The 22,254-nt window shown below is 42.0% G+C and overlaps 1 protein-coding gene across 1 annotated transcript in view; it reads left to right on the top strand.

Annotated features, from left to right (window-relative positions):
* The window catches only part of KCNJ6 (potassium voltage-gated channel subfamily J member 6), a 44,036-nt gene extending 23,025 nt beyond the window's left edge, over nt 1-21,011 (top strand). The window contains exon 3 of the mRNA XM_026077745.1: nt 20,686-21,011. Within this exon, the coding sequence (XP_025933530.1) occupies nt 20,686-21,011 (326 nt within the window). The remainder of the gene's footprint in view (nt 1-20,685) is intronic.
* The last annotated feature ends 1,243 nt before the right edge of the window (nt 21,012-22,254 follow it).

Consider the following 22,254-nt stretch of genomic DNA (forward strand, 5'->3'; position numbering starts at 1 on the left):
AACTTGCTCTGTTCTTGCAGCTCATAATGACATGCACAGTTCAGAACTTCTCTGGCTGTTGTTATTCATGTTTTAAGTTGTGTTCTGATGCTGATGACCTACAGGCACACCCTGAAAGTTACCTCCCTCCATGTCCTCATATAGCACTGAGTTTTAAGACGAACATTGTCTGGAATCAAAATGACATTCTTGAGTTCCCAGTGACACTTTGCAATGAACAATAGCTAAAAACATAAAACCTCAGGAAAATAAGTATTTTGAAGCTGTACTAACCTACAGGGTAGAAGGGGCCTGCCTGCTCCTATGCCAGCCACATCTCTACAGCCTCAGTTTTTCATCACACAATTTTTGTTCAGCCTGATTGCTGATTGCAGCCCTTCAAGGTAGTGCAGCATGGCAGTGGGCTAGCAACGGTCTTTGGGTTAGCCTGGAGGTTTTGTCCCTACTAGAGCATCAAAGCATAAAGCAAAACAAAGAATCAGTCCTCAGCCCCATCTGCTTAGATGGTCATGGCCCCTGAGGGCCTGTCCCATTGAGCCACCCATGCCACTCATGGGGGACCCAGGTGACCCTCTGCTTCCTCACACTTGCCACAATAGGGAGAGAAAAGGAAAAATCAAACCTGCCCTTTCCTCTTGTCCCCTGCAGCTCATGTATTCTGTAAAAAAAGTTACTTACTCTTGACTGCTCAAGTTGCTATTCTTTCCCTCAGATTTCCCAGTGCTGTATCTTCTTCCATAGGCCTTTCCTGACTATCCCAAGAAAAAGACTCCTTTTGTAAGTGATGCTTTCTCCAGGAAGAACTCTTCCCTGCCAGTCTCATTCCTCTCTGCCCAGGGAGCTCCTTCTTCTCCCAGTCTCAGGCAGATCCCTGTTGCTCCAGCCTCTAAAGACTTTATGCTGCACAAATGAAAGGTATCAGAAGTTGTCCTTTCCTTCCATGCATTAGGAGAACCATGTGTCAGATGTGATGGTTGTTTTGGTTCTTTCTTTTTTTTTTTCTTTTCTATGATATATACTATTCTGTGTTTGTCTTACAAAGACAAGGTAAAAAATGCCTGTCTTGCACTTCAAGTGAAAACTATCAAGTTGTAGGAATATACTTAGGGGTAACTGGAGTTTATTTCTCAGTCTTTTGCCTCTATAAAAACAGAGAAGTTCCATTTTGACCATCTTTACTCTGAGATGGAAACAGTTGACAGTTATTCTGGTCTCAGGCAATGAGTATCTTGAAAATAAGCACAAGTTCTTGTTCTTTTTATAGAAATCAAATGACAGGTAACAAGTGTTTCTGGCAGCACTTCAGTATTCTGTATGAACTGGACTGATGGGTTTTATGTCCAGGTAAATTTTCTTGCATAGCCCAAACAAGAGATGAAGAAGGAAAATATAAGCTAAAGCCCTCTAAAGTCAGGTCACTGTCTGCCAGGATGGCACAGAACCATCTCACCAACTGAAGAGTTATTTGCAGATATAACAAGATCCTAATATCAGTCAGCCAGCCAGAGGTATTCCTGAAGTACGAGTAACACTGGCCTGGGGTAACATATGGCTTCAGCGAAAGGTGTCTTTGGCAACAGAGTTCCCACCTCCCCTTAGGCTGTGGTCTCTGAGCTGTAATTCCTACCCCCTCAGTCCCCTCACCAGGAAAACAGGTCTCCTGAAGAGTCAGTGTAGGCAAGCTGGGAGATGCAGGCACCTTGAGACCAGCGCAGAGTTACAAACCTCCCCTCAGGAAAGAAAAGACAAGGTGTTTAACAGAAAGGTGCCATGCATGACATGGTTTCTTTGTGGCACCTTCTGCTGCCTGCAGAGCAAGTGCAACGTGTAAGAGACATCTGGTCTCGGAAGTGTCCACATAATTATGTTCACTCACCACACACAGTGTGCAAGGCCCAGGCAAACGGACTGGCTGCTGCTCAGAGTTCATAGGACAGAGTGTGCCATCAGAGGGCCGAGGGCATTTGAAAGGAGACTGTGCCATTCCTTTTCATCATAAGCTTCAGGCTGGTAGTTGCCTCAGAAATGGGCATCTGTACACAGGCTTCATAGCGCCTGTCCTAGCACCTTCCACATTTACCTAGAAGGGAGGAGAACCATCAGTTGTGCTATTGGCCTGTTCATATTTGTAGCTTTGGATTAATTTCAATGAGATGACTCCTTCATTTAAAAACCAGCAACAACTGCCTTCCCCTCTCCTGTGGAAACAAACAGCCGGAAATGGAAGAGCTGGGAGCTTGTCTAGTCTCTTCGATGACAGCAGAATTAGCTGCAGGAAGTTTATAAACTATCCCTATATGATGGCACCAAGTTCTAACAGTGACCAGTTTGATTGCCTATTCACTGCTGTTTCCTTTTTTAGATGTCATGTTTATGTTGGTTTACTGTGGGCTTCTATTCCCACCAGAAGGCTCTGAGGCAAGCAGAGAACGGGGCTCAGGGCACTCTCAGTGCAGTTGCTGCTTCAGTGGCTCTCCCTGGCTTGGGCTCAGACAGACTTAAGGCAGCAGTTTAAAACTGGCCAGCTAAAGTTTTTACTCTTCCCTGCCAGCTTTCTCTTCTCTCTGATAGACATTGTCACAGCTGGTACTGTTTTAATGGATACCATCACTTCTGCACTCTGTGGTTTCCTGGGGTCTTTACAAAAACTTTCGCTAAACCCTGGTTTGGATGGTAGAGGCATGGAGTTAGTAAATGGCTACATCACAAGATTGGGGGAGATGGTGCAATCCACAGCACTTATCTATAATTTAGACACCCCTCTGAATGCACTGTGGATGTGTCTGTGCCATCTTCAGGCCAGCATCCCCTCTCAGAATGAAGAAATGCTGGTGCTCTAACTCAGCACAGCATGCACCTACCACAGTCACAGTCCAGTAGGCTTAATGGATACAAAAAAGAAATTTACTGTTTTGTCAGCAGGAAACAAGTTGCAAGGAATCATTTATCCCTGACTGTTTTCTGCTCCTTGTTCAAACAAAGTATGCAGTCAAAAGTGACACGAACCCACATCTTCTACCAGGTGAATAGAGGAGTGGTGCAAAACACCACTGAGGTCTTTCAGTACTTTTCCAGCCATGGGTCTGTTTGCTCTATCAGTAACCCCCCCAAATCATTCTCTGCTGTCAGCCTACAACCCCAAGGCAGTAGTCACTCAAAATCAGGGTGTAAGGTTGCTTCTCTCATCCAACTTCTTCTCCAGAAGCCTTTGCTCCAGACATATCAGGGCTCATGGAAGATCCCTTCTGGCTGACCCGTGGTGCCCAGCAGTTCCCTCAGACAGGGGAAAACTTCTAGTGACAGAAGGAGACTGCGTTAGTGCTCTTTTGCACCACTGAAGCAGTACAAAACAGCACTAACATGGTGAAGGATCTAGTCCATTAACTTTTAAAATTAGCTTACCCAGAGAGATAGAAGCAGTTGTGAGAAGATTAAAGCTTCTTGCAAATCCAAACTGTCCTCCTCTAAAGCATCATACCTCATCAGTTAGCCTTGTAGCTCTCTCTCTTAAATATGATAGTGTGAAAAAGCTGCAAAGTAAATTTTCCTCTGCAGCTGCCATCTTAATCTCTAGTTTTCTCCTGTTAGCAACAGAGCTGCTAGCTACAGCATTATTTAGGAGTTTTGCAGCACCAGGGCTCTGATTACGTTCCTTCAAGGTGTTTGTTCACAGCACTTTAGTTCAAGGTACAACAATAACCTAAGCAGCAGGAGGCCAACCTTCTCTGCCTCGAATGCAGCATTGTACGTAGTGGAAGGCTGTTGCGGTACTGTTGCTAGGTATCACAAGAGCTCATGAAACTGAATTATACCTTTCAGATATGAATAACTCAGGTCATGGCATCCTCATTACCTTAGGCTGATTTTCTTTGAATGTGTTCTTTTGTTGTCACCCCACATACGTCACCACACTTGAATTCAGAAATATTCAGGTGATTCAGCAATCACATGAGAAACTGGAGGAATTCCCCAAAAGTAAGGGATGCTGAAGCACAGCCCCATTGCCATAGAGACCCACTCCCTTTCAAAAGTCAAGAAACACATCAGGAAGATGCTTTTGACTTCTGTGAGTCTTGGATTGGGCCTTTACATTTTTATTGGCTTTGGACACATCATCTGGCTGCTTGAAAGCCTGTAGAAATGAGGTGGCCGATTAGCCCAGAAGGCACACATTACCTCTYGAGCAGTCAGTTCATATGGGGACCATATAGCATTTCTCATTGCCATTATCAGTCAGGAACGTGAACAAGATATTAACCAGCTTCTCCTTCCCTCACACACACATCGACACACAAACAACCTGGCCAGGCTCACAAAGGGATTTTGTTAAATGAAAGCCTTCATACTTAACCAAACTTTGAGGAACGCTCCCTGAAATACTGGGCTTGGAGCCTGTATTCAATCATGGCAGCAGCATGTGATTAGCTGTGCTTTTATCCCTGTACTGGCATCTGAGAGGATCATAGCTTTTTTACATTAGTAAGCCTAGTGAAATCAGAGCAAACACTTGCTCTGTGATTAATAATGTCTTACACCACAGTTCAAAATTATTTCAACTTTTCAATGGTTATGGGAACATTTAGAAGACGGATGGCCGGATGGTATATTGCCAACAGGCTGAAAGAGCTATCGTTTGTCAGAGGGTTTCCTTGCAGCTGAAATGTGTAATACTACCCTGGTAAACTATGCAGAAAAAGAATTATGAGTTTTGCTACAGCATTTTCCTAAATAAGAAGTCAAGTGAAGCTTTCTACATTACCAATGTTTTCATGTACAGGGAGCAAGTGTGGGGAGAAGGAGGAAACACCTTTAAACTTTTCCAAAAATGTAAAACCCAAACATTTCTATGCTGTGATGGTGCAAGGGAGTTTTGCTCACTGTGTTGGTTGATTTAATCCCATCATACCACACTTCAGTATTTTGTGGTAATTTGTTGTTCAGTTTCACCATATGCTTATAATAGCCTGATCTATCCATCATTTCCCACTTATTTTCTTGTAACAATGTCTTAACTGTCCCAGTGCCTCTCTGAAGTCTGTTAATTGTCCTCTCACTGCTGACAGTTAAATTCTCTTCTCCTCCCCTCATACGACAGAAGCAATTTTCATTTGATGATAATCAACCTATTTCATTAAGCATTTGAAGGGACTGAGGATTTCCAAGGCTCACACACCAAAGATTTGTTATTTTGGGTACATGAGAACTGCAAAATCACTGATCTCTGTATATCTGTGTGTGCGTGACAACAACATGCTGTCACAACATCCACAGGAAAGATTTCAATTATTCTGAGTAGAAATTTTGAAATCATGATTAAAACAGGGAGAAAGTTCCACTGCCCAGACAAAAGCCTGAGGAAACACAGTTATTACTCCAGAAAAACACATTCACATTCTATGACTTGATCCATCTAATCAGCCTTCTGTTCCCAAAACAATCTCTCTGGGTTTGTCATCCATACCCTACTCTGTTTAAACAAAAGGAGAGAAATAGTATTAGGAATGATTCTGAACTCTGCTGAAACYCTGGTAACCAGAAGTTTGCCTTGTGTTGAAATAACAGGATCTGAAAAAATTACTGTTTCAAAATTTAAACTGTCCATGAAAACCACATCAGTGCTTTAGGCAATAAAGACTTCCTGGCTCCCATCAAAGGACAGCAGGTAGTCTATGTGCCCCCCAAATGGCTGTCAAAATGTGTATATCCTCACTACAGTAACATTTCTCTGCTACATACCTTCTACGAGGCTTTAGAGCAAGTCACCTTTCTCTACCTCAGTTTCCCCATAGGTAAGACAAAAACAACGGTATTTGCCTTCCTTTTAGACTTTCAGGTAAAAGGTCATGAGAAATAAGAGCCAAACATTACTACTATCCTTTCTGAGCTTCAGTCACTCCTTCTCCACAGGGATTCTGGATTCTGATGCAAACCGATTGGCATAATACATTATTTGCTTGTATTATTGTATTTGCATTGACCTCCATTTCCAGTAAAATCAGAATAAAATGTAATTTAAAATTTGATAGGAAACACATGAAGCAAGTAATCCAAGGCTGTACCAAATGAATAGCAGCTAATACTCTCTGTGCATAGGACACAGCATGTGTCAGTTCTGTAGTTGCTTCTAAGGCAATAAGTAACATCAGGGTTTGGGCTTTTGTGGGTGGGGGACTGCATTTTGCAGTTCACTTCCAGTGCTCACATGAATGCTAGGAATAAGTGATCACAGTTTTTTCTCCCTTTTCTCTTTAGAAAAATGTGATTTAAAAAAACAAAAACGTCTTCATTGTCAGAGACAACTCTGCCAGGGCTGTTCACAGATTATCCAGTCAGGAGGCGATGAACATCAACCCACATTAGGGCCCCAAACCTCAGCTGTACTGACAGGAGAAGGAAGGGGAAGGAGCAAAGTTGGCACTATCGATCTGTCACCTGTCCCTGCAGCATCTCCCAGGCTTAATTAGATAATGAAGTGCCTTGTGTGGAGTTTTTGCTTCTTTCACCTCTCTGGTTAAAAAAGGCTGCTTGGAGTAAGTAAGAAAGGGAGGTAGTTGCTGTGTATTTCTTTTGGCAGTCATGGAAAACTTTTTTCAAGAGGAGAGAGAAGGGCTTGCCACATGGCATAAAGCTGGTTAGATCCCTCGTTCCTCCAATGCCTTCTTGAACACCCACCAGACATATCTCCCCTTCATTATCCTGCCTTGCCTCCAGGATCCTGCATTTTCCTCTCAGCTTTTGTGATCTACTCTGTCTGAGGGAAGCACTACTGGCTTTAAAGCCATCCCTGTGTTCCCCTACTACGCAGGCCTGGTTCACTGGAAGTGTGAAGTAAAGAAAGGGTCATTAACATTTCAAAGACAGTGTGCCAAGTTTTATTTTTCTTCCCCATGCTGGAGGTTAAGGATGCCATAGGAACGCAGCAGGAGCCAGGGGATCCTGCCTCACAAACAGGCAAGATGTTTCCTGGCATCTGTGAAACCCTTTGGGATTTAACAAGGATCCCATGGAGGTGTAAAACTGTGGAGATCTGAGTTAGGTCCACAGTCAGGAATAATTTGAGCTGCTACTGACTGAAACTAGAATCTGGCTTTGCGCTTTGCATTTGCTATGACACACATTTTTTTTAACCTCATGTTAAATACCCATACGAGGCAAATCTCTTTAGCCAGCAGCAACTAGGTATAATTTTTCTCCCTTTCAGCTCTGAAACTCAGAGTCTGTTCAGCTTTATTCTCTGAGAGGCAGGATATCATCAAAGTGAAGGATGTCCAGCTTTAGCCAAGTGCTCATTGTACAAAGCATGTATCAATGAAGTGCTCCAAATTAGCAGTGGTCTGGCAGCTGGAATAGAAGCCGCAAGAAAGAGACTGTATAATTGTTGGGCTTGTCATGGGGAAGAATACAGTCTGCAGCTGGTGCAAAGAAATGCTTCATATCTATACAGGAGTCAGAAGAAAATCAAGCAAGGCACTAAATTCTAGCTCCACCAGAGTTCAGCAAGATGTCTCCTTCAAATACTACATTCCTGACACAAACACACACCATCCTGGTGGCTACTCATCTACCTGCCTGCCTAGGCAATTCAAAAGTAACTTTTGCAATAATATCTTCAAAATATTTTCAAGGTGTTGTCTGCTTTTCTTAGTTTAGACATATACACACTTTGAAATCTTTGTAAGCTATCTCTCCCGGTAGAAGAGTGCCACCTCATGACTGGTATAGAGGAATGAAACAACCTACAGAGGTAAAGCTGAAAGCACTCAAATGCCCAAGTCCAGGGAGGACGAGAACAGCTCATGCCCGGTGTGCCAACCAAGCTTTCATCCAGTATCACGACACCATGAACCAAACGCTCCTTTGCCATACGAGTGCTTTGTAATCATAATGCCAGGAAAAAAACTCAGCATCTTTGCAGAACACCAAGTCCATCATCAATATTAAACATAAATTCATTCCTCGGTAAAAACATAGCCAGAAATACGCAGACCTTTACACAAAGTGCTTCTTGCTTCAAAAGCCCAATCCTTTTGCTTCAGGACTCCTCTGCAGTATCTTAGGTACCTCTCCTCTGGTAACCATGCTATTCTGAGTACGAGCACCATCCTCTCCTTGCTTGCTCAGAGCGCTTACTCCATACCTATCTACCCCTTCTTAAGCTCATCATTTTTCCCATACTAATAATACTTTAACTTTTCTTCCAGCTGAGATAATGTATTATTAAAACTAAGAATTTCTCTGCTCTGTCACCAACAAGAAATGTTTGTGGCAAAACCAGACACAGTACATTCTCATGGATTAATTATATATGCTTCTCTTAGAAACAGTTGGTTTAAATATTTACAACAGATGAACAAGGAATGGAGCAAAATACATTTTTGCTGTGTTTGGCTTCTTTTTTTCCTTTTAAATGAACTGAATCACTGAGAAAAGGGCTATACTGAAAAGTCCAGAGCTTGAAGTCAGTTATTCATACTTTTTCCCCAGAATAGAAATATCAGGAGAGCAATACTGAAGCTTTTCTAAAATCCCAACTCTAGTGCTGCCTTTCTCCTTTTTTAGACTCATTGCTAGACACTAGGTACTAATTAAAGATCAGAATCAGTTCCTCTTCCTTGCCACCTCAAATGAAAACAAAATCAATTAAAGCCAAGTCTAATATTAATTTTTCTAAAATGGTCATTGATCTACCAGCAGGTATATTAATAGCACCTATTATCACACAGGATGTCAAACAGCTAAAATATGAATATTTTTTCAACAAATGTTGACATAACTTGAATATTAACTAGTGGTTCAGAAGAGAAAGACTTTGTATCTCATTCCCTGAGGCAGCCAGTTTTTGCTCAGTCCTGCTTTTCAAAATATGCTGCTAAAGTTGTCAGATAGCCAATATTATTAACCTGAAAGCATCAACTTATCTTAAGTCTTATCCTATGAACTGAAGGGGAAAAAAAAAGAAAATAAAAAAAACCCACTTGCTATAATTCAGTGGGAGGATTTTAACAGCACAGATGATTTGCTTTGCATAACTGCTAGAAGGCCTGTAAAAGTTCATCAAGAATCTGAGTTACATTAAGACTAGGACTGGCTGGTTCATTTGTTATGATAAAGATAAAAAGGCTAAAACAATAAACCTAATTTAAATTTTAACCAAAGATCATTTTTATGACAGATGAATTTTTAAACTTAATATGTTTAGCAGTTTCCCTTAAAGAATATTTTTTAAAGAGTTGACCTGACACTAAATAACAGCGCAAACAAATAATTGGTTGCTTAAACTCTCTCCCATCTTGTCAATGAAAGGGTATAGCGTCTACTATCTAGAGCCATCATTTAAAATCCTAACAAAATTAACCTAGATAGTGCTCCTCTTCCTCAAGCAGATAAGTTAGCTCTGGGCAGTCTACAGCGTGGGGGTCTTTCAGATGGGACCTCAGTGTTGACCCCCTTCTGCTCTTATACTGAAGACTAAAACCAGGGACATGCTTCAATGTCTTTGAGTAAAATTTCCCCACTTGTCAAGGGCCATACTGCCAATCTAGTATGAACCGGTCATGGGGACAGGACCTGTGAGGGCTGGAGCAGGGCTCAAGGCAAGTCCACACACAAGCCACCAACGAGAAGGAAGGAGGTGCTGCCAGCTGCACTCAGCACAGGTCCATCCAATGCAGGGACATGGCTTCAAGGAGCTAAGCTCCACGCGAAGCCACTGGGGAGGGGAATATTTGCTTGCTTAGAGAACCAGCAAGTGGCTGTGATTTTTTTAGCCACCGCTGCAGAACAGGACCAATCCAACTCTCACACAGCCCCATTCCCATCTGCGTTTTGTAGGCTGACATCTGATAATACTTGGCCTTCCTGAATGGAAGACGAGACCATTTCAGTGATTCTGTCGAGCTTTCTTCCAAAAACCGCTGAGCACCTTTAAGTCTACATAAGTCTTCTTGGGATTCTTTAGGATGAAATATAAATAGAAAATATCATCTCTGGAACAAAGATGTTTTTTAAAAACATGATTTCTCCAAGTTCTCTCTTCTAAAAGCAAATACCACCTACCCACAGCTAGCTTGTTTTCCAGCCCACCTAAAAAGATGCACTGTTATAAAACTGCCCAGCCAAGCTCACTGACAAAATTTGCTGCTTGCCATAAATCCAAGTAATTTTGGATGGAACATCATTTCTTCATTTTATACTGGATTTCCAAACATCATGTCTCATCAGCATCTGTCGGGCAGAAGCAAGTGCTTTATCTCATCTTCTCTCTCCTCTCCTCCTCCGATTTCACAACAGCTAAACCAGGCTTCAGCTATGCCATAACCACAAACCTAGAAACAACCACCAGAATACTTGGTGGGTGATTCACAGATTTTTGTTGTCAAAAAGCTAGTGATCTATACTTACTTCTTAAATTTTACAGCATGCCAAGCTGCCTGTTCACACTGTTTTGTCTTTAATCCCAGGTTCGCAAACATTCCCACAGTAAAATGTGACATTTTTATAAAAAGTGCAAAACTTGAATGTTTTGTTCTCCTTTTAAATATTGTATCTTGCAATGTTAGCCTGAACATTCTGGAGAAGAAAGCAGTTCCTATCCAAATTGCACATAAAAGCTGGAGTTTTCAAAAAGACATAGGGTTTTATCAAACTGTGAAATTTTGAAGTGCTAGAGGATGCATTTGTCTTTTCTTCATTCCCTATCTGGGATTCATATCTGTCCTGTTCCCGTCTTCTGCCTCCCCACCAAGGAATGGAGAAAGAGAAACCAGCCACTGAGGTGCGGATCTCATTTAGCCTTTGGGTCTGTGGAGAGCTGAGAAAAACAGGACCTTTTCTCCTGCTTTCTTCCCCAAGTTGAGTAATGCAGCAGCTTGGGCAGCTCCTTCTTCACCCTTCTTTTATCCAAAACTAGTTTCTCCTATAACCTTCTACCCTTTCATGAAAGGTAAGAAACAGAGCTGCTGGAGAAGGAGGGACTCCCTTGAGCTTCTCACAACCTGAGACCATGAGGCAGGCGGCCAGGGCAGCAAACCCAGCTGTGACACAGCACCGCGGCACACCAGGGTGCAGCTGGAAGACCCACATCCTCCCTTCTCCTGTTGGGCTTATGAGGTTTTTTCCCTCAGCAGCTGTGAATCTACTGACTAGGCAGAGACCATAAAACAGACTGAGTACCAAGTGCTTTCCAATGCAGAGGTAACCAAATTGGAATATGTGCATGAACTATTTAGTTTTTGAGGACCTCTGGTATGAGAATTAAAGGTGTTGCTTATGACTGTGGAAAAGAAACATGAAGCAAGCAGGAACTCACGCAAAGGCTGTGATTTTTGCTGGCCGCTCATTCTCTATTACAGAAGCAACCTAGCAGGACAGCTGGGTAGATGCAAACCCCTAAACAGCACTATTAGCCTTCACACACTCCCAGGCACCTTCCCGTCATACCCCCTGCCACCCAGGATCCTCTGCTCCATGCTGTACATTGGCCCTGATGGGTCAGGTCACACTGCTTAACAAAAAATCCTGCCAAGACCCCTCTGGAGCCAGGCGGCAGCAGGCGGCTCATCTGGAAGCGCCTTTCGCTGCCTGCTCCCTGCCGCGGTTCAGATTATTGCAAAGCCGGCCTCRCACCAGAGGAGAGTTTTGTATCTGCCAGCCAGAATCCAGGAGGAAGCCCGCAGATCAATAGGGATGGACTTTAGAAAGGTCAGGACAGGTGCCCTGTTTAATCAGAGCTTCGCGTTTTAAAAGCACAGTCACTGCAGGTACAGCCACGCTACTGTGGCTTCTTGTAAGCAAAGCTTTCAGACTCTGATAGCCTCCTGTGGTGGGTCTGACAGTAGAAATAAAACACTTGCTTGGTGCTGTTTCAGCGTCTGAAACGCCACTGAGTCTATAAATGTATCTCAACAGTCAAATGCAGAGTAGGATACAAAATCCCAGTACTTCATGTTCCAGCTCCACAGAATTGAGTCTCCTGTTTCCAAGGACTCCGAGTACCAAATCTGGAGCATGCTTCTTTCTCTGGTCAGACACTGTGTTATTTGATACATTAAATTTCACAGATTTAGTTGACAGAAAAATGCAATCATCACCCCCTTGAAAAGCACAGCTGAAAAAATGATTAAAATTCATACACATCAGGCTGCTTGGTTTTCTGGGCATGGCCTGAATGTAAGGCTAAATGAAGGTTAAATATTGGCTGAATAGTAATTGTACTTTCTCTTTTGAGAAGCTGCTTATTGAAAATGTATACAGTACTGTTTGCTAAAAGTGGCAGCACATTCAAGATTGAATCAGACAAGCTTTTCTGCTTTTTGCATATATCATTTCTGGGACTAACATACATGCAGATAGAAAGCAAGAAAGTAAGACACAAAATACTCTGTGAGGTATATTTAATCCCTGATAGGATATTAACCAAATAAATTAAAATTTTCTTACGGAATATTTTCCTGTTGGAAAGTATCATTTCATTGACAATGAAATCTCCCTCTGGGAGAAAAATTGTGCATTTTTAATATCCTGTTTTGAAAAAGAATAAAAATGGTTGTCTTCTTCCAATTTAAATGCTGTTTTATAGAATGCATTGGGTCTAAAAAAGTCGAAATGAAAGCAGGATGCTTTGACTGAGCCAAGTTAGAACTTGTTTAGAAATTAATTTAATGGCAATTCTGATTTTTAGACTTGTTATTTGTTTTCATCTGGTTTAGAAAGAAATCTGATTCTGAAATGCCAGAAAGCCCCACTGAATTGAAATTATGGCTTCTCATCAGCTTATTTTCCTACGCTTATTCGCCTCTTGTGCGAACATGACCTAATAATATATGCCATCCCCACCAGATGTGATTTTACTACCGTCCTCAGCGATCAGGCCAGACTCTGTGGCTGACTCCATGGTGACTTACACTTTCTGTTGTGGAGCTTGTCCCCAGTCCGGTCTCAGCTGTGAAGTTAAGACAGCAGCTACCACAGAGACCTCTGGTCAGAATTCACAGAAAAAGTTAGATCAAAGGTATAAAATTTCAAATACAGTGATCAGATTCTTGGTCTGATTAAATGTGAAACATGAAAACAGAAATACCAAATTACTCAAATGACTTACGAACAAAGATTTAATAATCACCTGTTTTAACATTTAAAAAAAGGAAAAGGAAAAAGAAAAAAACCAGTTAAAGTTAATTCCTTTCAATTTTTACTTTATATATGGCTTAGTGTGTAAGTATTAGGGGAATATTATGTGCTAAAACCAGTCATTCCTATAGGAGAACACCGTGTCTGTCCTTCCCTTCCTCTTCCACTGACACACACCCTCCTCTCTCAGGTCTCTGCACTAGAGCCAGCAGCGGCCATGCTGCCAAGACATGGAGAAGACACGCAAACTATTCATAACCCACAGCATGAGGATTTCGTGCACAGATCCCCAGGCGTGCTGAAACAAAGATAGATACGTTGAAATGCTCTCAGGCACCTGTCCAGTTCGGACTGCTTTCAAGAGCTTTAGACATTGCTCAAAATGAGATATGCATCCAATTTCCAGGTGTTTTTCTGAACCAGGTTGTCATTACTAGCTCTGAACGAAAGACTATATACTTTAATTTTTTTTTAGTCAGAGAAAATTTTAAAAAGAAAGGAAAGGATTTCTTGCCAGATGCACACAACACAAAAAGGAGGGGAAAATATCTTACCAGAGCATTCTAGCTGCAATACTTTTCAACAAAAACAACAGGTGCTTCTGGAACTACAAAAAGTGGGAGTACAACATGACTTTTTTTTTTTTTTTTTTACTTTATAAAAGAGAACAAATTAACTAATATAGAATGTTTCTAGCAATAACTTGGTGGCAATATGGAAATTTTATTCTAAATCTCTGTCTTTTTTTTTTTCCTTTGAGGCAATCATTTTCACACCAGAGAGGATTGTTTAGCACAAATTTGACAGTGAAAGTCTAGATGAGGAAGAGAATATACTGCAAGCATATCTGCTGCATTTAATCCTTTCAGCATGTCCCTTGTGGCACACAAATAAAAGAGACCTAGCAAAGCTAAGCAATTTTGCCTAAGCCCACACAACACGTCTGTAGGAAGAACCAAGATTAAAATCAGGAGTTCTTGACTCTTTGCCTTTTGCTTGTTTTTAGTAGCACATATTGTTTTCTTGTTCTCCTTAATGTGTAAGAATAGCAGACTGACAAATCAAATCCCTTGTGCAGAATATATTTGCCACTACATCTGCAGGACCAAAGGGTCCTCTGGGCAGAGACCATCACTCTGCCTTGTAGCACACTGCTTGGTGAGACGTAACAAACACAAGAGCAATCCTCAGATACAAACCTAGAAAGTCACCAGTGCTTTAGTGAGCTCCATACTGGAATTTAAGAGATTAGGTGTACATTCATCTAACCATCTCAATATTAGTGTTATTAGCACAGTGGTTAAGTAAAATTCCCCCCCCTCCATCTTCTCACACATGCTCCAGCCAAATGCTAGCTCTAGTACTACGGGTTAGCACCTTCCCTTCACTCACAATTGCTACAGCAACACAATTTCATCATGAGGCTGTAGGAATTAATCACTTGGTAGGAATTAATCACACGGGGCAGAGAACTTCATACATTTTTCGTTTTGTTTTTAAAAGGTTGTTAAGACGCAAAACAAATTTTTGACCAAGTAGATTGAAATCTCTACAGCGATACCTCAGAAAGGATGTTATGAAGAAATACAGGGTGAAAGAACTGGAATAGGAACATCACACACGGGAGCCTCAGCTGCTGGTCAGAGACCCCAGACCAAATTCTCTACTCCTGTAAATGAGTGAAACTCCACTCACCCCAGAAGCAGGGACATTATTATTTTCTGTGGACACTTCAGTCCCACGCCACTAAATCCTCGCTCCGTGTTAAGCTGTGAGACAAACTTCCTATGCAACAGCTGAAATTGTGTTGTTCTTATGGGTATCTGGTTCAGTTTTGTATGCCAGAAGGTCTGTCTCATTCTGTTCACTGCCGGAAGAATTAAACAGAACCTCTAAATCTGTCTGATATCGTGACTACCAGCCAGAAAGATACAGTAAGGAAGTGGCTGTAACGTTTGCCCACCTCATTTCATTTATAGTCATGTGCCTGATAAGTACTTTTTTATCACAGGAGTGTAATTTGAAATGAAAAAAGTTCTATTGTAATAAAGACTATCCCAGGTAAAATAAAAGCTGACTGAGGCTGTCCCTATGTGTAATCTGACTCTATGTGTCAGATGTGTTCCTCTATACGTTACCCTATGTCCCTACGTGTAGGCTGACCCAGAGCTGAAAGTCACTATATTTTAACCCAGATGCATATTTGGTTCCATGATCCTGGAGTACTCTTTTTGTCTTAATTTTTTTATAGTATTTTATTTCTGGTGGCTCCCATCACAAAGCGAAATAACGTACAGTAAGGGTATATGACACAATGTATTATTGTGTAAGTAAGTTAGCATGAAATCTTAAATTAAGCGCGCTGTGAGGAAATGCGTCAAGTCACTCTGGGTCACTGCACCAAACCCTTATAGCACTGTAAGCCAGTGCTGAGCATAAGCCTAAACAGCAGTAGACAGCAAGAACAAACTGCAACCAGAGAATAACTGCGCAGGGCTGCTTTTCAACAGTATGAATCTGGAGGTGGCATCAACTTCGTTATGCACTCTAATCAGTCAAAGTGGGGTTGTAACCTTGCCGCCGTCATCAGCAACAGCTCAAGGGAACTATTTTGTCATTTCTGCAGACTTCATTGTGTAAACATGAAGTTTGAGAAAACCTTTCATTCCAGCTGCAGGAGGCATTGCTGATGCGGTGCACTGGGATAGAACCTGTGCCACAATAAGGTGGAGGGAGCACTAGCGGGCTCACAGCTCTGTTCACTCTCTCAGTTTCTCAGCGTAAAGTTTCTAAACCAGCAGTGCTATTCATCAAGCCACCGAAGTTGGGAGACTTAATTTCGGCACCTTGCAGGTTTCCTGCGTGGCCCCCATCAACGCATGCAGGTTGCGTCTGCGCTGGTGGCAGGCGTGGATTTGGGCTCACCYGCGGAGCCACCTCACCATGCTGGAAACCTCCAGGGCCACCTCAGCCCGTGCCCGAAGCTCTCCCAAGGGGGACAGTCAAACGCATTAGGAGCCAAAGCATGGTCCCAAGCTCCTGTTGAAGCAAACTGGACATTATATCACAGTTGTGACCGAGCTCTATCCATGGGCAGACACCCAGGGTCCCCATCACACCACAGATACCCTGTGGCAGGAACCCAGCAGCAATGCCTTGACTTCAGCGTGGGCAGAAAGCACATGAACCATGAGGCATAACAGCCTTAACCTCCACTCTCGGACCACTCTTCACTTTGCAGCATTGCTTGAGCCTCTGTGGACTTCAGTTCCTCACCTGTTGAGTGGGAATAATAAGAAATTTAGAGGATTAATTAAAGTTTTAAAATACACTGGTTGTATGGTAGAAGGACTACCCAAAGACAATAAATAACCACTGATTTCAGATACACGAAACCAGCTTGGCTGCTTAAAAAAAAAAAGCCTCTTCCTTCCCCCACTGCCATAATCTATTTCACCTTCCCCAATATAACAGCAACCAAAATTCAGCTTGCAACTCTCTCTGCATAGTTGTGACTCAGGAGCAGGGTATGAAGGAGTGATACCAACTGTATCCACGATGGTGTGTTTCCTTTGGGAAGAAGTGGCAACTTTTATGACTCTGGTTACAGCCTGCAGAGCTATAACTGAATGTGAAACATAATAAAAATCCCACAATGAAGTAATAAGGCAATTAATTTTATTTCATTGGTGGCTTGCCTAGCATTCAACTTCCTATGCAACACTCAGCCATGATTCTGTAGCCTGTGTAAATATAAAACAAAGAGACCAGGACACTGTCATTAACTTTACGTTAAGACCTAACAGAAAGCTACGACATGTACAAAGGCTCATTACCACTCATTAAAAATGCTTTGAGTTTAAAAGAGTGAAACAGAAGCTACGGGAAATTATCACAGGTCTCATCAGCTCGGGGTGTATTTAAAATACAGCGTGCAGCGAGGTGAACAGGTGCAGGCTAAAGCCCATGGCAGTGCAACCTAATCCTGCCTCTGCTTTTCTCCTGTGCCAGGGAGCAGAGACAGATGGTGCAGGGAGCTGCAGAGCTGCCTTTCCGTGATCTCCGCTGACAGGCAGCTGCCCAGCGCGGGAGGAATTCTCTCTCGGTCGCCACCAGTTGCACTGAATTCACTCCACCCCCTTCACAGCCTTGGGGGTTTAGCAGGACCCGAGAACCAAGCCTCGAGGTTTTTATTTGACCCTGACGCTCTTTCTTAAACACACGAGTCATTCCTGTTATACTTTTAATTAACTTAAAATGCATTATTTGGGTCTCTTAATATTCCTGCTGATTTAAAGAAAAATCCAATTAATGTTCAGCTTAAGTAGCTCCGAAGGCTCCCCAGCTCTCATCTACCTGGAAGGGATCCAATTAAAATGAGTCACTAGTCAAAATGGCAAACCACAATCATTTTTAAAGCCATTGTGCAATAGATATGTGACTACATATAAACCACACAATTACTGAATAAATCATGCAACACTTGTAAACCTAAAGCCTAAAACTCACTCAAAGTGCAGCCTCACTTCTCAACCAAAAGTATATTTAGAACTTACAGTGAATAATAAAAGTCACATTTCCTTTTGCAGGAGAAAATACAACCATGGAGTATATAAAACGTGTGTAATTTAGACCATAATATACAGCAGGGGTGTACATGCAGAAAAGTCCAAGAACTCTGCTGACTCTAGAGCACAGGGATCTCTGAGCCAACACAGATGCGAGCTGGTAAATCCGCACGACACAGAACTGCACAAACATGTCTCTTCTGCTTCCAGATCCAAGAAGAGTCACTGGCAACCGCTTCAAGGGTCCCTGCACCTGTGGTACATTTTAACCTGGAATCCTGGTGATCCACTTAAAAATTTTTCCTCTGTTAGTTATCACAAACCTTTAGAGAGCATTATTAATCTCTCTCACTCTCACACACACCCATCACTAGATAAAGTCTTTTGTTTAATTTCAATTTACTTGCTTCAAAAATCCTAAATTTTCCATTTCTAGTTCTGAAAGGATTCTATTCACCTGTGGAAAATAAACAGGTATTAGTAAATCATTGCTGAGTGGGAGCCTAAATTAAAAACTGAGACAGGCCAACATTTCAGATTATCGTTTTTTAAATGAGCTCTAACTCAAACATAATTCAATTGATATTCTTGACTTCTGCAGAAAATTATCCCCCTCTCTGCCACCTGTCAAATGAGCTTTTCCTAACCAAAGCAACGGGAACACTGAGTACTTAGTCCGAGCACAGCAAGGTAATACTTTTTCAAAGGAACTTCAATATTTTTTAGCTTAATCTTATTGCCTTTGTAATGAAAATTCCCAATTTCCCCCTCACAGCAAAGTTAAATTTCCGCAGTAAAAAAAGGGATTCGAAACACGTGAGTGTAAGGAATGGCACACTCCTTTGGGGCAATCCATCCAGGGGTGGCTGGTCTCAGCGTGCCACCAAGGTGAAGCCAAGGAGCTGGTGGGACACCAGTGCAGAGGGATGTCTAAGGCAGCTGGGGGGACACCATGACCAGCACTGACCGCCGGCTGCCCTCTCTGGCTCCAGTCCAGCAACGTCTCCATCTCTGAGACAGGGAGACCTTATAAAATCCTGCACCCGCTTTCAGGGTCTGCTGTGGATCTGCAGAGCAAAGGACACTTTTCATGGAAGCTGCTGCAAATCCAGCTTATTTGGCACATGCAGAGTGCTCCATGAGCTTTAAAGTTCCTCTACCTCTGTCATTTTGTGGGAAAGATCTCCTTTAGATTAAAAATTGCACAGGAAAGCTCCCAAGAGATGATTTTGTCATATGATTTCCAGTGTCCTTCCTCTCTTCACATCTGTGAAATGAACAGAAAAATGCTAAGATTTTTCCATTTCCATTTGTGCATTACTTGAGGAGTGAAATACAAACATGTCCTGTCCTACAAAACTGAGAAAAACAGAGGCATGAGAATTTCCATTAGGGGAGAAGGAAGAGAAATTAAAATTACCAAGCACAGTAAAAATACCTTCACTTTTCTGTCTGGTTCTAACTGGGAGATGATGAGGGAGGTAGCAAAAGTGCAGCAGTTTTCACGAGAAAGTTTTCTCCCCGCCAGCCATCACACCACAGTGCCTGAGGTGCTGCAGTCTCTTTCTGATGTAAGCGGAGGGAAACGCTGGAGAAGTGCTGAAGTACCACAGGGTGCTAAGAGCTGATAAATGTCTTTCTAAACATAAGGGTATAAGCAAAAAAGGTCAAGTGCCAAGAAGCAGCAGTTTTCACCTGTAAGAAACAAGACATCTGAGCTTGGAGAGAAGGCCGGAGAAAAGGAGGACAAAAGTATCTAAAGCAGTTTGCACATCCCTGAAACAGATTAGAGATGTTAAACTATCATTATTTTCACTTCCTGAAACTGTGACTTCACATGATGCCAGCAGCTGCAGAGAGACAACGTGCACTGATGTGGGTTGCCATTTATGTCCCAAAATTAAAGGGTTTTTTTTAATTGCTTATGACTACCTCCTAAATAACTGATGTGTGGAAGATTTGTCAGGGGTTATATATCATTATTTATTAAATATTTGACATATACTAGTTGGCTGAGCTTTGCTTAGTAACACATAGCTAATAACGTGAAAATAATAAAAGGAAAACCATTACATCCTCTCCACGTAAACCCATTTTGCCTCTTCAATCCACTATGCCTGACCTTTTTTTCAGTCTGCTGGGTTTCCCTCTTCCACAACTGAGCATTAATCTTTCATTATAGTGCTTCCCTGAGTTGCCTGTTTGAGATGCGAGAGGCTCTCCAAGTCACAGCTCCCCACTATGGCCGGGCATTTCTTCATCCAGAGGACATGCTGGATTACTCTTTGAACATGGAATGGCTGCCCCTCTCAATGTCTCTTAACATATAGTATCTTACAGGATGTTTTTTTCCCTATAGCAGTTCACAGAGTGAGGTTCAGCAGAGCTGTAGAAGAAGGCAACAAGGAAGACAGTCACAGCCACCTGAAGTCAATGCCCTGCAATATCACAACATGTCCTGGGAGTTTCACTAATATTTGTGCATTGACCATCAGCCCAAAACTCAAATTAGCTTAACTAAAAGAAGGCTCCAGCCTGTAGGGCAGCAAAGTCCACCTGGGGACGCCAGGCTCAAGAGTTAGAGAAAAGGTTTCGCACAAGTCCTTCGGTTAGCCTGGGCAATTGCTGAATGTGGGTTAGTTGCACAGATCATCCACCAGGGAACAAAAGGATGACACAACCCAAGTCACGTGCGTTCTCAACAAGCAATCTGAGATTCATCAGCAGGCAAATTACTCCCTGATGAAATACAGGAAGAAGAACTGCATTTAACAAATAGATGTTTAGAATTTGCTCACTGACTCGCCACATGTTATCATGCACAGACATAGAAGGAAAAGGCATCAATAAGTTATACACTGTAAAATTACCTATTAGTTTTCTGGCATGTGCCTTTTTACATGCACTTCTCTGGCTATATGAAAAAATATTTAGGGATTTGGGAAAGCAATCTGTCCTTATTACAGCCCTTCTTCCTTCTCTGTTACAGGAATGACGTGCCAAGCTCGAAGTTCTTATGTCACCAGTGAGATCCTGTGGGGTTATCGTTTCACCCCTGTCCTCACGCTGGAGGATGGATTTTATGAAGTTGACTACAACAGTTTCCACGAAACATATGAGACCAACACACCAGTTTACAGTGCCAAAGAACTGGCAGAGATGGCCAGCCGAGCAGAACTGCCCCTGACGTGGTCCGTTTCCAGCAAGTTAGACCAGCACGCTGAACTGGAAACTGAAGAGGAGGAAAAGAACCAGGAAGACCAAAACGAAAGAAATGGTGATGTGGCAAACTTAGAGAATGAGTCCAAAGTTTAGGAAGACCAGAGGGATAAGGACCATGCAACCTTCTTTCTCTTCTCCCTCTTTGCTCCCCTTTTCTTTCTGTCCCTCCCACACACTTTTTTCTTCCTTGTAATTCTTAATTTTGGGAAAATAAATATTTAAGACGTGAAATATCAACCTGCACAATTTAAAATCAAGACATTCATAGACTAAGCAAAGACACAGGTTAAAGCTGCAATACCCATTTCTTATAACGGAATCTCTGGTCCCCACCCCAGTAACAACTACTGACTTCCTCTGCCTATGTCTGAGCTCAAACCTCCAGATTCGTCCAAATGAACAAATAAAAGCAACTGGGATATATAATTGGGATATTAAAAGGAAAGACTCATTCATGCTCATCAAGCAAATGGGCTTGGCTCCAGCTTTTATAAATTTCAAGACAGTTTCATAAACTGGATGACAAGCCTCCATAAAATGGACATTGCAGCTTTAAGGCAAAGGTGAGCAGAGGGTTCTGCAATCCAACAAGATACTGTACATATGCCTTATGTAATTACTTTCTCTTTACATTTAGTAATAAAGACAGCATGTACAAAAGTACTGTAGTAAAGAACTTCTAAATAATGTACATAGATGTGTAATTAATGTAGGTTTAGAAACAGAATTCTAGAAATATTGGGATGCAAAAACAAACTACCCATTAAGTAGGCATTTCTGTTCTAATACTTGGAGTGTAATATTGATTTTTTTTCCCCTTATATCTATGGCTCTTCTAGTGCATGACATTTTCTTCAGTGTACCAGACTGGCAGCTATTTAGAGTACCTCACTGTTTCCCAAACAGATCATTTTACTGACTCTAAAAAGCCATAAGTCTGGGAGAGGGCAGGGTAGAGAAATTGTAACGTAATTACTGACATACTGTGAAATTGTTTACGTATAAGGTAAACCATTCCTGGTTATTTCTTTGGCAGTTCAACCTAAACTTAGACTGCAGCAAACTCATGGCAAACAAGAATGTCCTGTGTACTCTTAACATAATAAGAATATTTCATGTTGAGGTATTTTCCTTTACGTGCAATATCTAAGGAAACTTCTCCCTTCTCCCCATCCAAACCGTTGGGTTAAAAGTGTGTGGTTTGCTACATAAACAGCACAAGCCATTGAAAACCAAATGTTGTATCACGGTAAGTAGACTTTACCTACTCCGCTGGGAAAGAAATAGCTGGATTTCACCTGAAGCTGTAATCAGTGACATTCACTTGTTAGCAGCA

The sequence above is a fragment of the Apteryx rowi genome, unplaced genomic scaffold, assembly GCF_003343035.1.
Source record: "Apteryx rowi isolate R43461 unplaced genomic scaffold, aptRow1 scaffold_46, whole genome shotgun sequence".
NCBI lineage: Eukaryota > Metazoa > Chordata > Aves > Apterygiformes > Apterygidae > Apteryx > Apteryx rowi.